At 35.1% G+C, this 19,322-nt stretch overlaps 1 protein-coding gene across 10 annotated transcripts in view; it reads right to left on the minus strand.

Moving 5' to 3' along the window:
• Positions 1-19,322, minus strand: part of jakmip3 (Janus kinase and microtubule interacting protein 3) — a 37,666-nt gene that overhangs the window by 1,073 nt on the left and 17,271 nt on the right. Inside the window, exons 7-25 of one of the 10 annotated variants that reach the window (XM_039665314.2) lie at positions 15,599-15,799; positions 12,443-12,562; positions 11,502-11,669; positions 10,359-10,490; positions 10,163-10,198; positions 9,779-9,844; positions 8,994-9,110; positions 8,795-8,923; positions 7,543-7,626; positions 6,685-6,747; positions 5,414-5,512; positions 5,092-5,190; positions 3,681-3,740; positions 3,502-3,567; positions 3,347-3,415; positions 1,335-1,412; positions 984-1,190; positions 706-771; positions 451-516 (exon numbers count right to left, since the gene is read on the minus strand). In XM_039665314.2, the coding sequence (XP_039521248.2) occupies positions 451-516; positions 706-771; positions 984-1,190; positions 1,335-1,412; positions 3,347-3,415; positions 3,502-3,567; positions 3,681-3,740; positions 5,092-5,190; positions 5,414-5,512; positions 6,685-6,747; positions 7,543-7,626; positions 8,795-8,923; positions 8,994-9,110; positions 9,779-9,844; positions 10,163-10,198; positions 10,359-10,490; positions 11,502-11,669; positions 12,443-12,562; positions 15,599-15,799 (1,926 nt within the window). Of the gene's footprint in view, positions 1-450; positions 548-705; positions 772-983; positions 1,191-1,334; positions 1,413-3,346; positions 3,416-3,501; positions 3,568-3,680; positions 3,741-5,091; positions 5,191-5,413; positions 5,513-6,684; positions 6,748-7,542; positions 7,627-8,794; positions 8,924-8,993; positions 9,111-9,778; positions 9,845-10,162; positions 10,199-10,358; positions 10,491-11,501; positions 11,670-12,442; positions 12,563-15,598; positions 15,800-19,322 lie in introns of all 10 variants that reach the window. The other 9 variants (XM_089122356.1, XM_089122351.1, XM_039665331.2 and 6 more) reach the window with 9 other exon arrangements.

A 19,322-nucleotide genomic window follows, 5' to 3' on the forward strand; every position in this document is an offset into this window, starting at 1 on the left:
TATCCATCAGTCCATCCATCGATCCATTCTTCAGTCCATCCATCCATCCATCCATCCATCTGCTTATCCAATAGTCCATCCATTGGCCCATCCGTCCGCCCATCCATCCATCCATCCATCCACTTATCCATCAGTCCATCCATCCGTCCACCCATACATCACATTAGAAACCAAAGACTACAGTTCATACTGTAAGTTTGGGGTCAGTAAGATTTTTAAATCTTTTTGAAAGAAGTCTCATTTGTTCACCAAGGCTGTATTTATTCGATTAAATATACAGTAGAAACAGTAATATTTTAAAATATTACTACAATTTAAATGAAGTTTTGTTTATTTGAATATAGTTTAAGAGGAAAGAGGAAATATGTATATACTGTACAATAGAGAACATAACTTCTGTTGCATGTAAGTCCAATTATCTAGTGTTGTGTATGAGCAGTCATGTATTACCAGGGTCCACTGATCTGATGACACGATTTCCTGCTTTCTGGCAGAGCTACGACCAAAGAATGAAGGCTAAAGAAAAAAATAAAAATAAAAATAAAAACTGAACACGGAAACAAAAACAAAAGCAAAAAACAACACAACGGAACAAAGAGGAGAGAATAAACAGTGCATTTAGAAAGAGACAACAAATTTTATTGGAAAAGATAATGGTGCTGACCTTGAAAGGAAATGATAGATGAGTGGTCTATATATGATTACCTTTTCTTCTAATTCCTTTATCTGTCGTTTCTGTGTCTCAATCCACTCTTCCAGCTCTTTTATCCTCTGTTGAGACAGGAAAATCATAAGCTAACAAATAGGCAACACTAAATACTGAAGCTTCATATTTACTAAAGAAAATGTGCTGTCTGCATATGCAAAATGAATGGTTATTTAAATATACACATTTAAAATTTCCAGTATCCATATTTACCATTGCATTGCTATAAAAATAAGCACAATCTCTTCCACTTTTATATATGTACAAAGACAGGTACCGCTTGAGCATGTTGTAGCAGTTCCATCCTCTCTCTGAGTATCTGCGCATCTCGCTCTCGTAATTCACTCAAGACCTGCCTCTTCCACTGATCGACAGCTTCCCTCAGCGAATCACGGTCCTGCTCGGTCAGCATCTCGGACACCTTACCGCTCGTCTCATCATGCTGCAAAGCGTCGAACAGCATCGCCTCCAGCTCGAGGATACGCTGAGAGAAACACAGAAAATGAGCAGGACTCGCCACCAGAGGGCACAAGAAGACACAACTGCATCTCGTGATAGAGTAACACTCCTCTGCAGTCACCCAGAATTAACCATATCAACCAAGATTATTGGCCATCTCAATCCTTACCTTATGTGCATGGTCCAAAGACTGCTTTCTGTAGTCTAATTCCTCGTCTAAGTATCCTTTCTGATTGCTAAAGAGCTCCTTCAGAAGAAAATGACAAGAGGTTATAATCATTTTGATATAAAACACAGCATTAACAAAAGTCATCCTGTAAGTGAGTAAAATTGTGGAAGATTGTAAAGAACATGCCTAGGACACAAGGTCATATTCAACAAAAATTAACAGGGGGAAATACATAATAATAAAAAAAAAAACTATAAAAAAATATATTGTGCATTAAAAAAGCCAGACCTTTTTTTCATGATAAAAATTCTTACCAAATTGTCTTTACAGCTAAAATAAATAATTAAAAAATATATATATATATATATATATATATATATATACACTAGGGGTGTGCAAAGCAGCCGCTATTTGTATTTGTATTTGTTCAGGGAGGAAAAGTATTTGTATTTGTATTTGTATTCGAGTAAAATTCAAAATAGGCATAAAAATCTTTAAAAATACTTTATAGTGTATGGATTCTTTAATTATATCCATTATAATAATTATGGATATGCAATATTGGTTGATTTTTTCAATAAATCCAGCAATGAACATGCAACAAGAAAAGTCATTGAAAAGAAAATAACATTCAGCCATTACCTCATGAACCATGGTTAAACCAACAACTAATAAAATACAATTGTGAACATTATGAACCCCAACACCACGGTGGAGGACGCTGTGCAGACAGAATAAGTTATATGGATAATTTATAGTGAGGAGGTTGATTATGACCCCGACGCGAAGCCTGAAGGGTTTTCGCTATAACTACGCCTCGCTCTACATTACCCCGCTTATTACATGGTTACCTACCAAATAAATCAATAATTTGACTCAAAATATGGATATAAAAAGGAGTTTATTGATTTAAAAAACGATTGTATCGCTCTCGCTAAAAAAAGAAAAATAGTCCGTTCTGTCTCTACGTTTAGAATCCATAGCAACGCTCTGTTTTTCATAGCAACGGTGTGTTATACTTATAATCAGCGGCCTGTTATAATAACAGACCGCATTCTACATTGGAATTGAATCAAGCCATGAAACAAATAATTACCGTTACCGAGCTTACCGAGCTAACAGAGCTACGTAAACAGAGCGAACATGAGAGCACCCGTCTGCAGACGTCAATAATATATTCCCGATCAAACTCCGCTTCCCGAAAGTTATAAACTGCCACCGGAACATAGTTAAGGTACAAACATCTATTAAACAAAAATAGTGATGCAGTTAAGTGTTTTTTTCGCTCAGCCGAGCCCTCTCTGTTGCTGTGTGGAGCAGCCTGTGTCAGTCACCTCTTCCTGAACGTCACTCACTTAACTCGCGCACTGCGGTCTCGTGAGGAACGCAGCTTTTTGATATATAGTATTTCTTGTTCCCGACTACAAATATTTTTTTAAGTATTTGTTCGGAATAAGTATTCGTAAAAAACACATTATTTGTACCTTTCCGAATACCGTATTCGGATTCGGCTCCACCCCTAATATACACTATTTTATATAAATATACTGTATATACTAAAATAAATAAATAATAAAAACTGTAAAGTAATTAAATGCAATGAAAATCTAATGAGTAACATCAATAAAAAAATCAACAATAAAATGTTTGGAATGTTGTGTGTGTGCATAATTATAAAAATTATAATTTATTTTTTAAATAATATTTTTTTCAGTTACACTTTAGATTAGGGTCCAATTCATACTATTAACTATGACTTTTGCCTCAATAAACTTCTACAGGTAAATACTGCTTTTTAATAGTTAGTATTGTTAAGTTAAGGGATGTAGAATAAGGTCATGCAGAGTAAAGCATTAATATGTGTTTTATAAGTTTTCATAAACAGCAATCCTAGTAATATGCATGCTAATAAGCAACTAGTTGATAGTGAGAACAGGACCCTAAACTAGTGTTATCGTTTTTCTTTTACTTTGGGGGTGAAATAAGAGTGTAATGAATCTGAATGCATTTACCTTTTCACTTTCAATATCCAACATTTTCTGCTGTAACCCTGACTTGGTGACTTCGATTTGCTCTAACCACTGGACACAACAGAGACGTTAAAAGACAAACACACGAAAAATTCACATAAAATAAAATTATTTTAAAGACGAAATACGGATCATACCTTCTCAGCTAAAGTTAATACCGTTCTGGCATGAATAACCACCACCTGCTCCTCATTGGTCAGATTCTGTGCGTGCCATCCAATGAAAAGACGAGACATCAGTGACAGACATAATGCATGTGGAGCAGACACACCCAGGCATGTGTAAACACGCACATTTACATATGAAATCAACATACACTTACGGCGTTATCCCCCAGAATATCGAGTTTCTTCATCAGCTCTGTGATCACAATGTCCTGTGGTGTGAGAAAGAGTTTCGTTGAGACATATTATGCCTTGAATCCTCCACCAGACACCAGCAGATTAGATCTGATGTGGATCACTGATAGTCTGTTAGGTGTTGGGTCTGATATCAGTTCCACCTGAAAAACTAAACTGAAAACTAGCGTGGAAAACAAACGATTTCTCAGCCGTATGTGCTATGAACATCAACAATAACCTTAAAAGAATTCAAATCTAGTCAAGTTGTTATCTGTGGCACTTTGAATAGTTTCTTCAGTGTCTAGATTTTCAGATAGTAAAACAGTACGACAACTATATTGGGTAAGTTGTCGCAATGGGAACCTATTTACTTGGAAAAAAAAACAATTTTTTTTTTTTTAAAGTTTTAATGAGTACACCAATTATTAAAAAGTAAGGTAACACTTTATTTGAAGGGGTGTGCATAAGACTAACATGACAGTGTCATAAACATGACATAACACCTGTCATGAACATGAAGGAGTCTTTATGAATGTTTATGACTGTTGTCATTAAGTGTCATTCGGTAAATTATGACACGTTTAATGCAAAGTTGACATTGTTTAAAATGTCTTTGTTATGACAACTTGACATTAACCAAGAAATCATAACCTGTCAACCTGACATCTTTATAACTAGTCCAACGTGTTCCACTTTACTTGAGGTAAGGGGAAATATTAATGACACTGTTGTTAAAGCATTTGACAGTGTAATAACCCTTAATGACATCTTTATAACTAGTACAATGTGTTCTACTTTACTTGAGGACAAGTAAAATATACATGACAGTTATAATGGAGTCATGATGGCCAAAGTCAAAACCAACCACATATGACAGGGTAATGTAATGTTAACGCAAAGCTAAATAACTTCTTTAAGTTTAATAATTAGACCTGTTATGACATATTTGTGACAGGTTATGATTTCTTGGTTAATGTCAAGTTGTCATAACAAACACATTTCTGTCTTGGTTAATGTCAAGTTGTCATAACAAAGACATTTTAAACAATGTCAACTTTGCATTAAAAGTGTCATAATTTACCGAATGACACTTAATGACAACAGTCATAAACATTTATAAAGACTCCTTCATGTTCATGACAGGTGTTATGTCATGTTTATGACAATGTCATGTCAGTCTTATGCACACCCCTTAAAATGAATCATAATTTTTGCTAACATAAACTTTAATTAACGAATAAAAAAAACGTTGAATTTGTGTTTCTTCCTCCATTGTGACAACTTGCCCCAACCTGATCGATCATTATTAAAACCTTCTACTCCTGTGTGACCACTAGCCCCGGTCTCTCTATAGAGACACGAGGCATATTGTTCAGTGTAACTCACAGTAACACCTTCTGCCTCACAGTAGATCTGTAGAGGACTCATGCCCTCGGCAAAATGAATGCTTTGGAAGTTTATGGCTGGAGATCTTCTCTCTCTTTCCTGGAGGATAAAAAGGAGCATCACTGTTATTCTTACACATAATCTGTGCTTCTGTTCCTGGGGCTGCAGAAATATATGAACTCAGAATCCTTACTCATCTGTTTAATTACCATGGTAAGTTTAATTTGGAAATAGAACAGTCAAGGAAAGGAAGTTTTTGTAATACAGACTCTTAAATGTGTGTCTGAAATCACACAGATCTTCCGTCTTCCGTCAGACTCACCTCAAGCTCAAGAATTCTGAACTCCAAGAGTTCGTTTTGGTCTTTCGCATCCTGAATTTCATTTTTCAGTCGGGTCTCCTCCATCTCCATATTTTTAATCTGGAAACCAAAAACATAATATTGGTTTAAAAAAAAAGCAGAATAACTGGGGGATAACAAATGAGCTGCATTCAGAGCCTGTAAGCGGCTTCGGGAAATTAATTAACGCCACTGTTGAACTACTAAAGAGGCTCATTTTGGGGTCATTCCTATAATTTGGTGGCAGTTTGGCTTTGAAATCTGAACAAAGCAGCAGTTTTTTGTCTTTACACCAAGTTTTCTAAAGTCACACAGGTCAAAATTTAAAAACTTAAAGGGATAGTCCAACCTCATGTCATTCCAAAACTATATTTCTCTCATGGCAACTCTTGGAGTGTTTGGTATGGTAATGGATATGACAATGTTGATATGTTGACAACACTTTATAATAACTGTTAAGCATGAGTAAACAGTTAATTCATCATTTATACAGCAAGCAGTTTATAAACACAGCTATAAATGCAGAATTTTCATATTTGGGTGAACTATCCTTTTAACCCTAAAACCGTATTTACTTTATAGCCCTTAATCCTGTAATTGTGGACAAAAGTGGGCACAGAGGACTCAGGTGTGATCCTAATTTTTATTTATTATAAATGTTATATCACTGTCTTCGATAATGTTTTGTCTATCCATTTATGGGTTTTTTTTTTATTTTGGGGCTATTTTTGAATTTATTTACTTCAAAAAGTACCATATTTTCTATGTAAATCATTTCTATGTAAATGAATTACTATGTAGTTTTATTTTTTTAACTACATTAAAATATCATTTCAATAAGTTCTTAGAGCTAAAACTAAAGATGAAGTGACTTTGCGGTCACCTGGCGTCTTATTTTGGCTTATTTTAGAATGCTCTAAATTACAGTTTTTCCCATTCATTTCTATGGGTGCCCATTTTTGAGTTTTTTTTTTTTCACCCACTTAACATTGTAAAATTGAGTAAAAAAAAAAAAATGTGTGTGTTCAAGAGGCAAACTTAGGAAAAGTAGCCAAGTCTTGTACCGCTCAGAGCAAGGGAAGTATTTTTTAAAAATAATTTTGCCCACATTTGTCCAGAATACGGTTTTAGGGTTAAACGGTGTTATTAATAGAAACATTTTAAACAAATGACTGAGATTTACTTCAATTGAAAACATGCTCTGCTTGTGATGTTCATCTTCCATTGGTCTGACAAAAAAAAACTGCTCCCACCTTTTCTACAAGCTCTTGGTTGCGTTGGTACAAAGCTTGTTTCTCTTCAATCCACTTCATATCCTGAAAAATGCACATAATTTGAATGCAAATGATTTAAATAAACTGATGTTAGCAGATCGTATCGTGGAAAATCCTCTCAAACTCTCTCCCAGAATTATTCTCCATCAGTGGCATCTCTGACCCGAGAGCAATTTCAGCCGCGTGCGTAACGCTCACAGCCCACACTGATGTACGACCAGCACTGCTTTCTAATCAGCTTTCACATTCTCTACGTTTAGGGAATAATTTTAGGTTGCCATCATGTGTGTGTGTGTGTTACACTTTGACTAAGACTATAAATGGCCCTCAGAAAAATTAAGCATGGAGTTGAAATGGCTCCGCAAATCATATTTTTCATGTCTGATTATAGAAACACATTTCCTTAGGATTGTGTATTATATTCTTTGATGTAACTGGTGTGTTTCCACACGCAACCAAACGGGAACATCTCCAAACAAGTGTGCACATGTGAAAAAAAGTGTGGACCAAAGTGTGCTGCACACATCCTGAAAAGTGAAGGCAAAAAAAATGATCGCCCCCTGGTGGCTGGTTCATAAACCCCACCCTCTACCTGTTATCTAATGGGATGCAAAGCCAAATCACACTTCAAATAATTTTTTATGTCAATGTCATCGGCAAAGACCGTTTCTGCGATATTTTGACTTCCTTTTTCTACAGTGGAAGGAAGTGGAGATGTGTCGTCCATCTTTTTTTACAGTCTATGAGAGGAACTGTACAAATACAACTGTGCTAAATGACATGTTGCATTTAAATGACAATTCTAACATGGATTGGTTGGCAGCGCTGGTGTTTTACCTGTCCCTGGTGACTCAGAACACACTCCAGATCTGCTATTCTGGTCTGGTACCGCAACATTTCGGCCTGAAGCTGCTCTCGAGTCTAAAACAGATAACAAAGAATAGAGACACTGATGGGAAGGTAAAATCGATCTGCAGTAGCTCAGGATGAGCATCATCTCCATCTTTGAATAGAATTGGTCATTGTCATAAATAGTTTGTTGCATATTTGTAAGAAGAAAAAGCAACCCATTTTACTTTTGGATATTTCTGATTGAAAATAATTTATGATGTGACAAATTTTTTTAGAGGCATTTAATTTAGTTGAAAACATTGGTAACACTTTACTTGAAGCATTCATAATCATGACATGACATTCCTTTATGTTATCAATATGAAGGAAGTTTTATGCATGTTTGTGACAACTGTCATGAAGTGTCTTTCACTCAGTTATGAAATTTTGAATGCAAATATGACATTGTTTAAGATGTCTTTGTTATGACACCTTGACATAAACCAATACATCATAACCTGTCAGTGTCTTTGACAACTTGACATTACTTAGACAACACAACCCGTCATAAACATGACATACCAGATTAATGATCAAACTTAAGAAAGCACCTAGCTTTATTGGTTAACATTACATTAAACTGTCAGGTGAATGGTTTTGACATTGGCTGTCATGAAGCCATTATAACTTTTTAATGACAAATTGAATTAGTATCACTGTAGTTGAGGTCACGAAAAATATTCATGACACAGTTATAATGCCTCATGACAATGTCAAAGTGAGTTTAACTTAATTTTAAGTCAAGTTGTCATGACAAAGACACTGACAGGTTATGATGGTATGGTTTATGTCAAGGTGTCATAAAGACATCTTAAACAATGTCATATTTGCATTCAAAATGTCATTACTGATCGAAATACACTTAATGACAGTTGTCATAAACATGCATAAACCTTACTTCATATTCAAGACATATGTCATGTCATGATTATGAAGGTGTCATGTTAGTCTTATGCACACCCCTTCAAGTAAAGTGTTTCCAAAATATTTTTAACTAGAAACCTGGTGACTTACCATCACCCATGGTCAAAATAGCTTCTAAAGCTTGACACTTGATCAGATCAGGCTTGGTTAAGACACGGTGTATCACCAACAAAAAATCCTATTCATATGATGAACTAATCAGCCATCAGCTGAGAGCTGAGATGCTGCTGTTGTTGTTAAGAGAATGAATATATAAATATTTGAAATGATTTACCTTGAGCTCTTTCTCTGCATCAAACGTTCCTCCCACCTGCTCCTGCAAGAGAGCGTAAGCGCGCTGAAGAGCCTGATACTCCATCGTCAGCTGACGGAAACGCAGCTCCGTCTCCTCCTTTACCATTCCCTATAGACACAGGGAGAGGACACGTTCACAGCCAGAGCCTACAGACTCACTCACACAAACACACACACACCTCTTCGAGGTCATCGTCTGGAGTGCAGGGCGTTCGGTCCGTGTGGTAGGAAATGGAGGAGCCGTCCGAGTCTATAGAGCCTTCCTCATCATAGCCAAAAAACGTCTCCACCACCGGCTACAGAGACAGAGGATTTCTGTTTAACAAACCTTTTTGACTCAAAGTTTAAATATACACATCTGTAATGTTGCGTATTATTATAATTTAAAAGAGTCAAATCAAACATCACCAGCCGTAATTAGTGCAGCGTTGCTAAATTAATAAGATGACATCATTGCATAAAAAGTAAATAATTTAGGCTATATTATTATAATCAATGCATAATTAAATGATAATCAACAAAATATAAAATTGTAATGTGTTATGTAAACATTATATGCATAAATTATTCTTGTAACAATGAATGCATAATTAAAAGTGCATCACTTCAAGAATTGCTCAAATGTAAACAAATAAAAAATAAAATATCATTTTGAGGGAAAATATTATACACAAACCATGCATAACCAAGAATTAATGTAAAGTAAGTGTGATGCAACTTTAGTCTTTATAATGATGGTATACAAGAATAAGATTGGATAATGTATTACACATTTTTGATGACTGGAAATTGATTTTTATTCATGGAAAAGTATAAAAGTATAAAAGCCCCTAAATTTTTTTTTTGCCTGATTTTCATATATATATATATATATATATATATATATATATATATATATATATATATATATATATATATTTTTTTTTTTTTTTCAAGCATGTTGGACAGTGACGTGCATGCGTACCCTTCTAAAGGGCTTCTTCCTGCGCAGGCTGTCCTGTCTCCTGTATCTCAGCAGCATGTCTCTCTCCTGAGAAACAAGATTCAATTAAGATTAAATGAAAGAACAAAACACATTAACTCACATCAGATAGCCTATAGTATCTGTGTCTTTAAAGGTGCATTAAATAACAGTTTCACTACACTTCCAGTTTTATCCATAAAATTCTAATTTTATCTGTAAATACTACATTTTAAGTAATTTTAGTTGCTACTTCATTCACACTTTGAAAAAAAAAAAAAATACTGCTGATATTTTAATCAAGGTTTAGTTAGGTAACATATTCATTAGCAAAACATATTTTAGCTTTTCACAGTGTGAATATATCCCAGAGGCAAAATGACTCACTATCACACTCTTCACATATCCAGCGGTTTCCAGCGCCTGGAAAAAATTAAAATAGGCCAATCAGAAAACAATAAGACACCATTTGTAATATTTATTTTTCAAAATAGACCCTAAACATTTTAATTCTTAATCTAATTGAGGCTTTTCGTGTTGAAAACACATGTTAGTACGTCCCTGTGAGAAGAAATGCTGATACCCTGGACAGATCGTCGATTATGTTCTGTTGTTCCAGCACTTGTAGTCTCAGAAACTCAATCTCTCTCTCGTCTTGACTCAGATCCAGATCGTTCAGAGAACTGGGCCGTCGTATCGTCCCAGCCTTCTCTCGCTGCAAAAATAAAAACTCATTTCTCACATCAAGAGACCGGATGTGTGCACAGAGACCGCTGACAGATAATTACTCATGTCATAATGATTAGATCATTTACACATGAGTAATAATAAGGTTGTGTGCTTGCTGGATGCTGAACAGCTCGACCGATAAATGTGTTTACATGAAAACAAGGCCATATTAAAGAGGCATCAGGAATCACAGCACATGTTTTATGCAGTTGGTGTGATCTTCACCTGATAAAACAACACATTTATGGGTTATGCAGTTGAATAGGCAAGATGAATGTTTCTTTGTCTATGAAAAAAAAAAAATTATAGTCGAAGCTGGAAATAGCCGATTATGTGTAATGACAGTGGAGCAGTTGTGGGATTTATAAATTGACCACAGCCTTCCCATCACCATCAGGGAAAGTGTATACTTTCTAAGATAACTAGATTTCCAGCAGGAATAATTTTGATTTGTTCATTTGCAGAAACTAAATACTTCAGAGAAGTCTGTCAGTTAGAAATTAGTACTTTAATTCAGCAAGGATGAATTAAACTATAATCAAAAGTCCCAGTAAAGATTTAGAATGTTACAAAATTTGCATTTCAAATTATTTTCAGCATTGATGATAATATTAACTGCATGTTAATCAGCAAATCAGCATATTAGAATGATTATTGAAGGATCATGTGACACTGAAGACAAAGTATTGATGCTGAAAATTCAGCTTTGAATTATAGGAATAAATTATATAGTGAAAAATATTAAAAAGGAGAAAACTGTTTTTACTTATTTTTGAGCATAAGACCGTTCTTTTAAAAACAATAAAAACTTTAAATGTAGAGTATATTACCAATTATCTTTTTCTTCCCCCTTTTTTTTTTATCAACATCAATATTTGTAAGCGCTACAATTGGTCACCATTTGATTTTTCACCATGTAATATTTACATTTTCTATAATAATAATAATAATAATAAAAAACATTTAATCAATTCTGTAAAAATAAATGTATGCTCACAGTTGTTTTCTGCTTCATTACCATTTCAATGTTCTCCTGAGTGACGAAATGCAGTTTGTTCTCCATGCGTCTCAATACATGAGCCAGTTCCTCATTTTTGTGGCTGAGACGTTTGTTCTTGTCCAGTAACGGCTTATACTGGCTCTCAGCTTCACGGAGACGCTTTAACTGGGAGCACAGACATAAACGGATGGTTACAAAAATGTTGGGGTGGCAAAAGCATGCACTAACCCTATAATATTTGGACATGATTCTGTATGCACAGATACTGATTTCAGAAAATACAATTAAAGGGATAGTTCACTTTGAAGTGAATTTTTGGTATGATGATTAGCCTATACTGGCAGTAAATCACAATGCAAATACAACCTGTATAAACGTATACTCGGCTGTCTAAAGTTGGTAAATTAGTTTAAGACATGAAATCTAGACTACTAGAGAAGCCGACTGGACTATTGCGTTCTACTTGAACATCATGTCATGTTTGAGAATTGAACTGAGTGGTAAATTGAGTCCCAACCCTTCCTGAAGGTTTCAGCTGCCATGTTTAAATCACTGTCTCTGTATCGATCTTTAAGCCTGTCTGAGCTGAGAGGAGGAAACACTGAAGTCATCCATCACGCCTCAGATACTTACCACCATTACTGAGAACATTTACACCATCACATAACACTTAGAAAGGCAAAGACCATCTTTAATGCTGCATAGTAAACATCATACAGAAGACATACACATCTACTGTATGCACAGACACACTTCACTTCTGCACAATGCAGCTTTTTAAGGTCTATGTTAGAATTATAATTATTTTTTAGGAAGGCTGATTTATTTTCTGGACATAGTCTGGAAACATATATATGTATATATATATATATATATATATATATATATATATTTTTTTTTTTTTTTTTTAACACATTAACACACAAGCACAGACTCACCAGTTCATTGCGTTCCTCTGACAGCAGTGCGTTACGGTCCTCTAGTTTGCGGATGATAGCACTCAGTTCTGCAATTTTCAGTTGGAAACGCCGAGCATCCTTCTCATCCAAGTGCTGTATCTGGAAAACAAACCAACTGCAGGTAACTGGAAAAAAACAATGTTTTTCAATGTTGAAATACTTTCTATCTGTCTGTATACGAGTCAAAATCTGCTTATTTGTAATAATGGTGAAGAATATTAACCTTTTTTTGTTATAAGAGACAACAAAAACTACTTTGTGCATCAAAACTCCTTTACAACTTAAAAAAAAAAAACAACAACTTGATTTTCAAGTCACCAAATTTGTCATCTACCTGAATGTAACATTTTACAAATCATGTCAGTCTATGAGTAACATGTCATTTAATTACACCACAGAATAAACTTCATTCCATAAAATAAGTATAATGAACTGCGCAAAAAGGATTTCGAACACCCAAAAATCAAATATTGTTCACGTTATCAAGTCAGTCAAAAACACTTTGTTATTAACTTTGATAAATTATCGACATGACACAATCACTTCACTGAATACTTGCCGGCTAAGAAATACATCATTATATCCATATGTTTTTAAATCAAGACATCAATGTCTATCAAAAATAACATGCACAATGTAGGGAAGTATTTAAGAGTAGCAGATGTCCAGCGAGCACACGGAGGAAAACACACACAACCGGATGTTTTCTACGTCATCGTTGATGAGGCCCGAGCGGGTTCAACATGTCTGTCAGAGACTTTAACACACGTAATACAGAACGCACGCGAGTAAGTGAAATACGCAAGTTAAAGAGAACTGCAACTCCAATTGAAAAACTTAAATCGTTCAACATGTGTTTTGAATGACATTTTTATGTGACACTTATACAATTACACTATTTGTTACATTCATATACCCCTTAGCACATTTTTTAACTATATAATCCATATTTTTGTCAATTCTGTTTGGTGCTGTAGTAAGAAAATATCCCATTACGTCGGTAACTGTAGAAACAGAAGGAGGAGGAAACTGAGCCAGAGAACACTGGACCACGTTTGACAAAGACCTGAAAGGTCACCCATCAAATCCATCTTTTCTCCTGCAGAGAAAATATCAAACCGACAGCCAGAGAGACGGATGTTCTGCTGCTGGGAAACAAGATAAAAACGCAATACACCAGGTGTGAATATACAAAAGTGTGTGACGTCGCAGATTGTGTTCATCCATGAGTTTCCTACCAGCCCTGAGAAGGTGATAGGCTATGTGGGAAAGATCACACATCCATCCACTGCTGACAGAGTGAAAATCCCCTTCTCACAGCTACATCTATTGTAAGATGTGCATGATTATATATTTGACTGAACAATGGACAACCCAGGAAGAGTTTAAACTTGTTGGAAAAGAGTCATCATTTTTGATACACCAGTTTGTTGGTGTCAGAGAAATGGCACAGAGATGCTTTAAAGTTAACATCATGACACACCACACCGCTGAAAGATTGTGAAATCAAGAATAATACCAAATATATATATATATATATATATATATATATATTGATAAAAAGATAAAAAAGCATTGGATAAAGCAAATCACTTTGGATATAACATCTGCAAATTAATTTAAATGCACTATAAAAAGTGTTAGTTCCTTTGTTAGATTGCAGAGAAAGTATAAAAATCAATGGAAAACTAAATTGGCCCTTATTCAAGTCGCAGCGGGAGACACTCCAACTAAAGTTGTTGTAAATATTTTTTAGATCATGTGTGCAAGGAAAGAAGGTAAACCTCAAACCTAATAAGCACAAAGCCAGATTCAAGACACATGCTTTTGTTAACGTTTTTTAAAAAAAAAAAATTATGGATACCGGTAATATTAAATTAAATCAAGACTTAAAGGAGTAGTTCACTTTTAAACCATGTCATTCTTTCTTCAGTCGAAAAGAAATGAATTATTCACTTTACTGGTAACCAAACGGTTCAAGGTCCAAAAGACAGTTTCAGTGCAAACTGCAAACTGTTTAAAGGGCTTTAAACGATTCCAGACGATGAATAAGGGTCTTATCATGCGAAACGATCGCTCATTTAATAAATAAATAACTAAGTTTAAGTCTTATAAGCTCAAATGCTCGCCTTGCTCTGTTCTGTCTGTGTGACTCTCCTGTTCGAACTCGTTCATCAAAAAGAACAAATCTTTTTCCGAGTCAATTAGCTCATTTCGTTCGTTGAATGAACCAAATGACACGAAAAAAGATTCGTTCATTTTGATAAACGAGTTCGAACAGGAGAGTTATATACACATATATTATGCAAACACAAACTTTTATTTTGATGCGATTAATGTAATAATAATGTTTTGTTGTTATTATTTTATTATTATTTTTTATATGCATGTGTGTGGGTATGAGGGTATGTGTGTGTATATGTAGGTATGTATGTATATATTTGTGTATGTGTATGCAAGTATGTATATGAAGAGTTCAGATGCAAAAACCTCTAAATGCCATTTGAAATTTTCTTCTTTAATGATGAGTTTTATCAAACTTGTATATTTATGTTCAGTAATTTCACTTAAATAACAATTAATAGGTAATTATCATTGCCATTTAAGTGAAATTACTGAACTTAAATATATAAGTTGGATAAAAATTATCATTAAAGAAGAAAATTTCAAATGGCATTTAGAGGCTTTTGCATCTGAACTCTTCATATATATATATATATATATATATATATATATATAATGTATATGTATGTATATATGTATGTATGCACGTGTATGGGTCTATATGTGTAGGTAAGAGAGATATAGATGCATCCGTATTGCCATCTGTCGATTTTGTTTGTATATTTGTTTAGGTTGGCTCACTTGTCTCCTCTTGTATTATTATCCTGTTTGTTTGTTTGTTTGTATGTTCATTTGTTTGTTTTTTTCTTCTCTTACTGTTATGTTTGTTTACTTGTACTCATTTTTTATATTGCTTCCTTAATAAAAATTAAAAAATAAATAAATAAATAAATAAATAATAATGTTATGTTGATGTTAAAAAAAGAAATGCACGTTATCTCTCTTCCGATCAGTTTCTCTATGGAGAATATGAATGTGAGTGGGTTGGTTTAGTAATGGAGATGTGCTTACAGGGTTAGCCGTGCTCTCTGCTGTGTCTCCTGCAGCGGGTGAGAAAGGGCCCTCTCGTCTGGGGCTGGAGTCTCGCAGCAGGGCCAGCTGAGAGTCTACAGCCTGTTTCTGCTGCTGTAGTTTCCACGTGTGGCCCGCCTGAGCGTTGAGCTCTCTCTCCAGCCCACAGACAGCGCGCTCCTTTAGTTTAATCTCATCCATCTACAGGACAGAACACAGCACAGTCACATATGCACACGCTCACACGTCCGGCCTGAAACTGGACACGGGTGTGTGTGAGTGCACATTAAAACATGAGCGTCAGTCAGCAGGACAGGGAACGGAACACACACGCACAGCATTCGTCATGGAAACCCGTACAGTGATGAGGCACGCCTCTGAATGTTCAGAGATTTTATTGATTTCACTGACACCATTGGATGAGAACTGAACTGCACTGGATGACATCATCACTGTTTACTTCATAGCGGAATAGAACTCGTTCCATGATAAACTTTACACTGTTATCGAACTGAACTAACTCAACCCTGAACTGACTTACAGCTAATCAATGACTCTATCTATCTATCTATCTATCTATCTATCTATCTATCTATCTATCTATCTATCTATCTATCTATCTATCTATCTATCTATCTATCTATCTATCTATCTATCTATCTATCTATCTATCTATCTATCTATCTATCTATATTCATCCATATATCCATCCATCCAAATATCTATCCATCCATCCATCCATCCATCCATATATCCATTCATCCATATATCCATCCATCCAAATATCTATCCATCCATCCATCCATCCATCCATATATCCATTCATCCATATATCCATCCATATACAGTATCCATCCATCCATCCATCTTATTTCTCAAAATCCATAAAAAAACCTTAGACCTCATCAGCTCAAAATAATCATTACACCTCTCTAATTATGCACCAAATCAAACACTGCATAAGATTTATACATCCCAGATGTACCGTTTATAAAAAAAAAACTGCATGGACATGTAAATTAGCTGATTATCTTTCACAGTTAAATAGTACAAAGTGTGAATTTTTTACCAGTAAATATCTCTCAGGTTTATTTTTGAAAGTCAACTTCTGTACAGAAACAAGTGTAAAATTCTTGGTTAATAAAAGATCTACAGCATTGAATATTCACAGAAGGATCATGTGACTGAAGACAACTTAAGCTCCTGAAAATTCAGCTTTGCCATGACAGGAATAAATGAAATTTTACAATATGTTAAAATAGAAAAGTTATTTTAAATTGTAAAAATATTTCACAATTTTACTGTATATTTTATAAAAATAAATGCAGCCTTGGTGAGCAGAAGAAGCTTCTTAACCATTTTTAAGACATTCTTTTTAGCATATTTTCAGCTAAATGCAGTCAGTAAAGCAATGATGAAGCAACAGCAAAAATATATATTTTTTACATTGGTGACAACTTCTCCGTGTGACAACTAGCTCCGGTCTAGCCTTTACATTCCTATACAAATCTCTGTAGAAACACTGTGTGTGCTATTCTTCAACCTACTGAAGAGGAGAAATTATTAGTGAATGAAAGTATATCTCTATTTTTTTATATCTCCCTTTCTATCTTCTTGGTGCGAGAATGACTGTCTGTTTGTCAGGCACGCCCAGCGTAGACGTTGCCAGTGATCAGCGCATCTCGTAGGAAATCTCAGTGTGTGTCTGTTTATATGCATTATATAATGGTGCGGTGGGATATATTACGTCATCCCTGCAGCTAGAGGAAGTCACTTATTCAGCATAAATACACGTTATAAGACACATTAGCATTCTAAATTTTAAGCTAAGCTTCATGAATACATTGATTATGATGTATGCCATTACACACGCCTCACTGATTCATTGGTAATTCATGTGCATGATAAATTAATTTAATGGTCGAATATCACTATCAGCCATGGACATTTAGTATCCGGGCTCCAGGCCAGACCGCAGGACTCATGCCCGCGAGGGATGCCGGAGCGCTGATTAACCCAGAGGTGAACACCGTGAGCCCTGCTGCTCCGTGGAAATGTCCTAATTTTTCAATTTCCTTTATTTAAACAGCGTTCTTGCAGGAGCGTGCTTTGAATGTCAAGCCAACCAACTTTTTGCTCAGCATGGATATGCATACAAATATTACACATCACGCTGCTCACTATTCTACGTGCATTGCAATAATTGATTCTCATTGGTCAGCTGATTCTGATTGACAGCATAGAGTGCAACAGTGGAGATTTTCCCAATGGAGAAAATGAATGGAGATTTTTCTTCCGGAAACAGTTGCACTCAGAAAAAAAGGTCCAAAAGCTGTCACTGGGGCTGTACCTTTTCGAAAGGTACAGTTTTGTACCTAAAGGGTGCATATTGGTACCTTAATGGTACATTTTAGCACCTAAAAGGTAAATAATAGCACCTAAAATGTACATATTAACACCTAAATGTCCATATTAGCACCTAAAATGGAAAAAGTTTACCTTTTGAAAAGGTACAGCCCCAGTGACAGCTTTTGTACCTTTTTCTGAGAGTGTATAGCTGCTGGTTTGGCATACTGGTGCTGATGTCATCACTGTAGCTAACCAATCAGGAAATGCCTTGTGTGATGCATCATTCCGCTATTCCATTCTTTTAATCCCGGCTCATTATTCAAACTTTCTAACATCAGGTATTCCCTTTTTTTATTCCCTTTTTTATCCATATTTGTTGCTATGAGGAGGTAAAACTAAAAGGCCATTGCTATGCAAATACTGGTGTTCTAGTGCATTATAATTATTTTTATTAATTCATGAATTATAATTCGCTAATGAATACACCTTTATATATGTTTTTAATGATCAGATCATACTTAACAAATCACAATTAACTGCTATTAATTTGTGTTGTGTCTTATAAACCTAAAAACCTGAAGTAGCTCACAATTTCTAGCAATATATAATAAAATGAAGCCTTTCCACAAACAATACACCAGACTGAGCCAAACTCCCTGAAATATCCGAGGCACGGCTATATGTAATCCACCTTCCCTCGTGAGCGTCTGAGCTTGTTTAACTGACATCTCTACACCTCAGAAGACCGAGTCTTGCTTTCATGGATCAGACAGCGTCGTCTCCTCTGAAACTAATCCTGTTACACCCCTTATCCACGGATTCAACATTATTTATCCAGACCCGTACACACTTAATGAACTCACAGTCTGTCTGCATGCAGAGGTTTAACATATTTGAACTATAAAGAGCACCTTATTCCCAAGTTTCTACATCAGTTGGCAGTAAACAATTATTGATATCACTTATTAAATCTGATATCTGCCATTTTCTACTTAATATTACAACTTAATATGAATTATGGTTTCCAATCCATCTGATCACACAAGAGACGCATTTTCACAAATCAAATTCATAAACAACATGCACCCTTGTATAAAATAAGAATAGAGAACTACTGCGACTGGAACTGATTACAACATTTTATAGATATTCAATGACAAGACAATTTTTACCTTTTTAAAATCAATTTATGAGTGTGAGTGATGTTTGCTTATGCAAAATTCACTGCCATGATGCTAAAGTTTTGTGTGTAGTTGACCGTATTGCAATGTGGCTGCAAATGTGTTCAGAATGTTTTATCATGTTGCTATGAGGGGTTACTAGTAGCTACTTACTGTCAAAAGTCAAGAGATAGGGTATAGAATATATAATAAGA

Source organism: Pimephales promelas, chromosome 17 (genome assembly GCF_988280905.1).
Source record: "Pimephales promelas chromosome 17, fPimPro1.hap1.1, whole genome shotgun sequence".
Lineage (NCBI taxonomy): Eukaryota > Metazoa > Chordata > Actinopteri > Cypriniformes > Leuciscidae > Pimephales > Pimephales promelas.